This window comes from Vigna angularis, chromosome 2 (genome assembly GCF_016808095.1).
Source record: "Vigna angularis cultivar LongXiaoDou No.4 chromosome 2, ASM1680809v1, whole genome shotgun sequence".
NCBI lineage: Eukaryota > Viridiplantae > Streptophyta > Magnoliopsida > Fabales > Fabaceae > Vigna > Vigna angularis.
Window position 1 is genome coordinate 8,730,802 of NC_068971.1, and position 8,389 is coordinate 8,739,190.

The 8,389-nt window shown below is 32.6% G+C and overlaps 1 protein-coding gene across 2 annotated transcripts; it reads right to left on the reverse strand.

Annotated features, from left to right (window-relative positions):
* Window positions 1-623: 623 nt before the first annotated feature.
* On the reverse strand, window positions 624-7,541 carry LOC108328876 ((+)-neomenthol dehydrogenase). 2 transcript variants are annotated; one of them, XM_017562760.2, is made up of 8 exons: window positions 7,411-7,541; window positions 7,023-7,269; window positions 6,594-6,653; window positions 5,551-5,730; window positions 5,122-5,429; window positions 4,303-4,590; window positions 2,526-2,821; window positions 624-752 (listed from the first exon to the last, which is right to left on the reverse strand). In XM_017562760.2, the coding sequence occupies exons 1-6, from the start codon at window positions 7,425-7,427 to the stop codon at window positions 4,563-4,565; spliced, it is 840 nt and encodes a 279-aa protein (XP_017418249.1). In that variant the 5' UTR covers window positions 7,428-7,541; the 3' UTR covers window positions 624-752; window positions 2,526-2,821; window positions 4,303-4,562. The 2 variants fall into 2 exon arrangements, with proteins under 2 accessions (XP_017418249.1, XP_017418248.1); XM_017562759.2 differs by lacking the exons at window positions 624-752; window positions 2,526-2,821; window positions 4,303-4,590 and having other exon boundaries at window positions 4,918-5,429.
* Between the last annotated feature and the right edge of the window lie 848 nt (window positions 7,542-8,389).

The window sequence follows — 8,389 nt, forward strand, 5'->3', positions numbered from 1 at the left end:
CACTCCCCGCCCTCGTCTCCGTGCCCGGGTGTCACAGTTAGAGGTTTATCTTGAGGATTTAAATGAGTAAATTTTGTTCAAGATAAAATGTTCTTGAATTATTATTATTGGTCATGGGTAAAACTTATTTTTCCTTACTAGTCACTACAAAGGTAATTTGCACTTGCTACATTAAAAGTAAGAATAAAATAAAAGGATATTTAAGTATATAAATATTAATTTTTATGGTATTTTTTTTATTTTGTTTGTGTTCTTTTATTCTTTTTTTCTCTAATTATAATAAAATAAATATGCATATAATAAATGAATAGATGACATCTCCGTAAATGTCCATTTTAAAGTTCAAGGATAAACATCTACACGGCTCTCCTTTTGTTTCTTTATATTTTTTAATAGATCACTAATTAAATCAGAATACTAATAGATCACTAATTAAAATTTTTTAACATTCATCTTCATTTTATTAATCTCTATAAATTGATTCAATAAGTATTAGAAAGCTTTCATAGTGTAACATCCCAGATTATATAAAATTATATAATATAATAATTCATATTTTAATATAATAAAACAGTTAGAGAAAGACTTGCAGATAAAGTCTTAAGGTTACAGTAATCCTAAAATGGCTACAATTTAAAACTTTTAACACATAAGAGTATTTCCAAATACACAAAACGCTTATGGATCCTAACTAGGCTAATCAGCGGTGTCATCTCCCTCCAAGGCCTGCTCCAGAAGCACCTCATCTACCTCTGCTCACATCCAAATGGATGATCATTGCAACAGAAAACACAACACAAACAAAAGACAAACACAAGCAGAAAGGTGAGCTAGATATACAAAAATCATATTATAACAGTCACACACAACATGCAATTTAATTCACATATACATAGTCACTTAATACAACTTGTTACACTTTTAAACTTGACTCGTCCGGACTTAGAATGATTGCCGAGCTATGGCGGGTCATGCTCTCGTGGTGGCTTCTACTGCTTTGCAAAGTCATTGCCAATGGGTTTCACCCTACCACACTCACAAGGTTAGTCCGTTATCACTCACCTTGGACCATACTGGAAGCACCCAAGACTAGGACCTCCTGCTACTACTCACGACATGGTTCAATCCTCTCTACCTAAGAATGATTGACCATTGTAGTTTCAGGATAACCCCCAAGACTGAGCTTCCATGCAAATCATTCTAAAACACACCAAGGGCACCACCATGGATATTCTCCTTGAAGATCATGGAATTACGTCCAATAACATAGGGCACCACCATGTAACCTCCCTTTGAGATCCATGGAATTACGTCCATCAACCATACTGTCACTTTGAAACTTAACTCAAGACATGAACAACCAAGTACCATAATACTATCATATTGAATCCAAACATATAACCTCACTGATCATACACTATCATAGATACTTCTACACCATTCTAATAATCAAAACATAGTTCAAGGTTATCAGAAAACAGGAATAAAAAGAATAAAAACAGGTTCTAGGCAAGTCGCTCAGCGCACCAAACTCGCTATGCGAATAACAAAAACAGTGAGTTTTACTCACTCACATTCGCTCAGCGCACCAAGCCTGTGCGCTCAGCTAAAGTCCATTCGCTCAGCGCACCAAGTCTGTGCGTTATTCTAAATTGAAAATTCTGCTACACATTATTAGACCCTAAACCCTCGCATAGCGCCCCAAATTCGCTATTCGAATTAAACTAGCATTTTCCCAAGCAACCACCAGTCGCACAGTGACTAGATTCGCTATGCAAATCACCAGACAGAGAGCAGCACCCTCCAGTCATTCGCACAGCGCACCAGCTCGCACAACGAATGACCCAAACAGTGAGCACTCTCTACAGGGATTCCCTATGCGAGACAGCTCGCATAGCGACTCTGCATCATCTGCAGAACGCAAATTCTGTAGAATCATGCACTCACACCATCCCTTACCATTTCTAGGCCATTTCTCCAATTTCTAACACCCTTAATTCATGTTTTACACCTAATTAGACTTATCTAGATGTTCCTAATCCTTCTTACTACACTTCTAAAGGGATTACACTCAACTTTTACTCCTCAACATCAATTTCCATAACTTGAAGATCCCAAACCCCATTCCACCAATTTGCACTGATTTGGACCACTTTGGTGACTCTAAGAAGTCACAATACACTTGCTAAGACTGCCCCAACAGACCACAAGATCCTTAGACCACTAACTCTCAAATTCACTATCCCACTTCTTCTAAAATAACCTTAAACACTATCAAATTCCCTCAACATACACCTAAGCTCTCACAGTATATTCCTTCATCTAAAATACTCAATTTCAGTTCAAAATCACATCCCAATCAATTCACAAGCATCAGTTCACAGATTCATAGATGCACATTCCAATACATATCATTCCATCTACTCAAAACTTAACATGCAAACCAAGCAGCAGAAATAATACATATCTCAGTATATACACATACATGCAACTAATTATAAAGAAGTATTTCTAGCTCCTCTTACCTTAGAGTTGAGCAACCTAGCTCACAAAAAACGACTCAACAGTGCCGAACTCAGCAAGAACCTAGACAACACCCTACAACCACCATATTGGTGACGAAAACGGCTCATAGAGCTCAAGATTTAGCAGAGAGTGGGAAAAGGGAACACAAGATACATGCAACCAATAGAACTGCATGTTCTAGGTTCTAAAACAGCGGAGGAGGAGGAAAGGAAACTACTTACCTGTTGGAATGAAGAATGGAGAAAGTGATCGGTTTAAAACAGAGCCCTCTACGCCGCAGGTACTAGGGCACCACCTGATCGGAAATCAAACGACTTAGTGAAGAGATTTGGTAGAGAACTTGGAAGAACTGAGTTCTAGAAAGAGAGAGTAAGGCTTGACTAATGAACCGGGATGTTCTAAAATGTGTTTTTAAGAAAGAAATTTTGGTTTCATTAACTTAATACCCTATCAGCTTTCTAATTCAGATTTTTCAAGTTCTCACACATTGCATTGTTATGCGATGGGCAATCATATTGTCATGTTTTCATCTTCATGGGTAGCTCCTCTTTGTTTTTGATTAATATATATATTTAAAAAAATTAAGACTAAAAACTACTTTATCATAATTTAATAAAAAATGGAGAGATGTAATTACTAAAAAGAACTATGATAATCAAGACATAATTAAAAATCAGTTATGAAAAAATGTTTTGGGATGCCATATAGATGTATAACATTTTTTAGAGTACTAAATCTATAAAATATATTAAAATATATCAAAAAGTATTTTAAATTATATATTAATTTATACATAAAACCTTTTTGGGTATATATTATTTCTAGTCTCTTGTTTTATATTTAAATATTTCACTATTTTTTTAATATTTTTATTTATTGCTTATTTTTTCTCATAAGAATGTTTAATTTTCAATTTAATTTAAGTGTTGAATAACAAATTCTAAATTCAGATAATATAAAAATTTTATCTTTTTATTCTATTATTCTTAATTTGTTTTCTTTTGAAGAGCTCTTTTTGTTTTGTTAAAACAATTTTTATTATCTCTTAACATTTTAACTAGTTTGACATGTAAAGTTTTCTTAAAATTTTAAGATATTTTTTCATCTTATCAAACTTTTAATTATATTTTTTTTTACGATTTCATTCAATACAGTTTTGATATTCTTTTATATAATTCTTTTTATTTTCTAATTCATTATCATAAATGTAATTCCATCACTATAATTGTAAAAAAAATTATTTATTATAATATAATAATTTAATATTATTATTATGAATATTGTTTATCATCATTCAACATATTAAAAGATAAAATTATGTGCTAAATTTTAATTATTATTAGTTTAATATTTGTTCTTTCAATAATTTGTATTATAATTTTTATTAGTATATAAAAATGAGATTTTGTTAAAATTTAAAAATGAAAGTAAGGAAACATTTAAAGTATTTTTAAATTTGAATATCTATTTTATTTTTGTAATTTTTTAAAATACTTTTAAATTTTTTCAACTTTTTGTTTCGTTAACAATTGTAAATTTAATAACTGTTTTGGTTGTTGTGAAAATTTATTTGATACCATGTATATAATTATATATTTTTTTCTAAATATTTGATTATATTATTTTGATATTATAGAAATAAAAATATATTATTTTGATGTTGAATATTTGATAATATTATTGTTTTTACAAGAACTTCTTATTATTTTATAAAAATGAATTATTTAATATTAAAACAATAAAAAAAATGTATGGATAGAGGCACGAATGTATTACCTTGTCGAGTAACGATATAAACGAGACAAAAGTTTCGTACTGATTGAATTTAGGTATGGGGATGATGATGAATTTTGTCCATCCCTAATAATGACTACATTCTTGACCATCATCATCTCCATTTTCACATCTCATCTCGAACCACGTATCTTCATTGCACGTTCCACCATCACCCACCCACTATCATTGTGACCGATAATGTTATTGGTGTTGCCAGCGTCATCTTCTCCCTCGCGCATGGGAATCTTTCTTCTTCCTCTCTAAAACAAAACCTGCCATATCTTGTCGCTACATTCAAATCACAGCTAGAGTGTCATTCAACAAAAAATAATTAAAGTTTGAACATAATCAATTCCAATTTTTGATAAAGGACAAAAAAATATATTCAATCCTTACATTTAAAATCAAATTTAGAATAAAGTAAGAACATCGTACTTTTTTTTAAAACGTATCATACTTTCATTATGTTAATTCATGCAATGGTTAAAAAATGGTGTAATAATGTAAAAAAAATATATTAAAAATGGATGAATTTTAAAGAATATTAAAAAGTATTAAGGTGAAATTTAATCAACGGTGTAAGTGATTAAATGTAATAAACATTAAAACGTTAAATACTAGGGTTTTAAAATGTTTTTTAACTGGCCTTTAAGAAAATAGTCTAAGCTAATGAAAAACAAAATTTATAAGCATACAGATAGGTAAGTAAGCCATATATTGGCTTGCAGTAAAGATGATTAAAGTCTTCCATAAACTGATGCAACTTCACTTCGAGAAAAGAAGAGACCAGAAGGACCTCCATTAGGTAGTAGAGCCAACCTTACTACACTTTCAGCACCTTCATCAACTCCAAGATAGCCAATATTGAAGTTGAGATCTGTTTTCACAAAGCCAGGGCAAACAGCATTGATGCAGAAAGATGGGTACTTCTTGGCAAGAACCCTTGTGTAGGCAGTCAAAGCAGCTTTTGAGACTATATATGCAGAAAGCTCAGGTGGCCACCCATTGGTTTCTAATGAACCCTCTTTAAAATCATTTAGAAACCTTTTCAGAACTTCATCCACTTTTTCTTCTGTTAAGCTTTCAACATCACTTAGGATTCCTCTAGCCCATTCATTTCGTATTCTCTGCATGACCAACAGTATCAGATACATCACAATGATTGAAGAAACAGTACATAGCAAAAGTTGGCTATCAGATTGTGATTCCAGACACAGTAACAATTTCATGCATATTAGTCACATATACCTCCAACTTCCCCATGGTGGAGGAGACATTAACAATCCTTGGTGAGTCTGACAATTCTATGAGGGGAATAAATGCTTCACACATTAATTTGGCTCCATAGTAATTTGTTCTAATGCTTGCTTCTGTAGATTCATAAGTTTCATATGCAAATTTTCTCCAATTAACACTGTCAACTTTTTCCTGTAGTCAAAGAGAAGAAAGTTAGCCTCTTTCCTTGCAGCAAATAAGGGCAGACATCTTCAAATAAAACAACCAGGCCTCTCTGTAATTAATGTCTTTTTCAAGAATATACCTTTGCAAGAAAAAAGATAGAGTTCTATCCAAAGAAATTTGAATATACCGAAAATGTTAAGCCTAGTTATTTCTTGGAGAAAGAAATGTTTATAGGAGACATGACATAGAAACATAGATGAAACAATACCATTGACCAAAGAAAAATTACTGAGCTACAAATTTTAAGATGGTGTGAAAGTTTATTTAAACTTTTGTTGGTGAGCCTATTAGGCCACCTATATTATTGGTCATTATAGGACCACTTGTAGATGTTTCATTTGCAAATTTCACATTCAAAACATCTCGTTTTTTAGTATGAGAGGAATGTTGAAAATCTCATGTTAGCTAGTAACAATCAAATTAAAGTATATAAATTGAGAACAACCCTCAGCTCTTAAGCTAGCTTTGGGGTCCAATTCCAAATTCTAAGAGTGAGTATATGTTGTACTTTGGAAACATACGTTAGATTATGCCCATCATCATGATTAAAAGCTCAACCATTATTGATCCTATGATAACAAATGTTAGTTTGTGCAAAAATTTGTCTCCTTTTATAACCCAGTAATGTAGGATTTAGCCCTATCGTCTATGCAAAATAAAAAACCGCAGACAATACATTCCAGAAAACCATTCACAAACTAGATCAACAGAAAAGTTATGTCCTAACTTAAGCCTTCACTCAAATTTCTATATATTAACATTTCCTAGTAAACTTTCAGCTGTCAGGTTAGAAGACGAAGGAAATATTCTATATAATTAGGAATACATACCCGTGTAGCAGCTAAAGCATCATGGTCAACATTAGTTCCACTTATTCCTGCATTATTCACCTAATCAGAATTCAAACATTAATCAGCATTCATTCCAATTTCCATATAGGTGTGTGTATGATAAAGGGAAGAAAAATTAACTATACAAGAGAACACACACAAGAACAGTAAGATCCAACTGATCTAAGAGTTGGTGCAGGACAAGTGCTTGTTAACTATAAGTTTCAAACAATTATGAATATGAACATGGATGAAGTCATGAAGCACAACGAACTTCCAAAAATGAGGATTTGGATGCTCACCTGATCTAAACAACATAATTATTATTGGGACAAAGAAAAATACACAGTTTTTGTCCTACTAGAAACTAGCATGAACAAAAAGAAATTGTCTTTCTCTTCTTAATACGATGCTAAAACTCAATCATACCAGGATATCAAGTTTCCCAAAATGTGTTTTGATGAAATTTGCAAGGGATTCAATGCTTTTAGGGTCAGTCACATCAAGCTGATGAAACACCACTTGGTCAGATACACCAAACTCCTTCAGTTTTTCAACAGCTTCAGTACCCCTTTTTTCATCCCTAGCTGTTAGCACCACAGTGACACCATTAGAAACCAATTGCTTGCAAATCCCAAATCCTATCCCTTTGTTTGCTCCTGTGACAACTGCGTACCTGTAACATAAATCGATCCATCAAAATTATGGAAAATAACCACTTTTAATTCTTTGTTATTCTATGATTGATTAAAATTTGGGCACCACATAATATATGGTGCCAAATGGGCACCATTACGAGACTTGAAGAAACGTGTACCTTGTTGCTGCTGCCATGGTTGTTACAAGAAATCTGTGAGCTTTTTGAAATTTAACACCAGTTTTTAAGAGGTGAGTTCACCTGCTCTGTTGTCAACGTTTTCTACAACTTCTATATAATATGGAAAAAGTTAATTTGACAAGGTATCACTGCTCATATAATATAGGACACATTTCTGGACTTTCACTTTCAAATATATAAATATTATATCCTTAAAAAGTATACTACAATTATTGGATTGCACTGCCAAAAATTCATATCTATTAGACTTTTAAATTTTATCAGAAAAGAGAACTTGTTTTGCTCATAACTATGATTCATATGGATTTCCTGAATAAGACCTTGACTACAATAGTTCTTGATCAAGATAAAATTCCTCTTTATAGTGTTGCATGGTCAACCTCATAGTAATTGGAGTCCCTTCATCAACTGTTAAATGGTTCCTTACGAATCTATCTATAAATAATAAAATTAAAACCATCAAGCAACTTTCTTAAGGCAACCGAAAATATTAACAAAAAGAGAGTCAAACTTTAACTATAAGGGGAAAAAAACGTGGCATTTTCGTTTTGAATAATGTGACTCTTTTATTTTGCAGAATGTAGTTTCATATAACATGGACACATGACCAATAAGAAACTTGATATGAGACAACTTCAATAAACTCGATAAGAGACAAGTTCGGTTAAGGCAAATGTGGAGATAAGCTTGGCACATTTAAAGTATAAGCTCGGCAAATAAGAAATTCTACTCTCTTTTTATTATACATAGGTTTGTTTAGGGTGTAGGAAAATTTTCACCATCCCGCCAGCAGCCTGGCAGGTCGTGGCTTGGCCAAGTTCTTCAATTTGATCCAAATGACAGTCGTGGATACAAGCTCAACAGGGGAAGCATCAACATGTCAGAGCCGTATAGCAAAATGGCTAGCGTAAACAACAAATCAAGAGGGGTGAACTTGTTTCTTATTGCAAATTGTGTT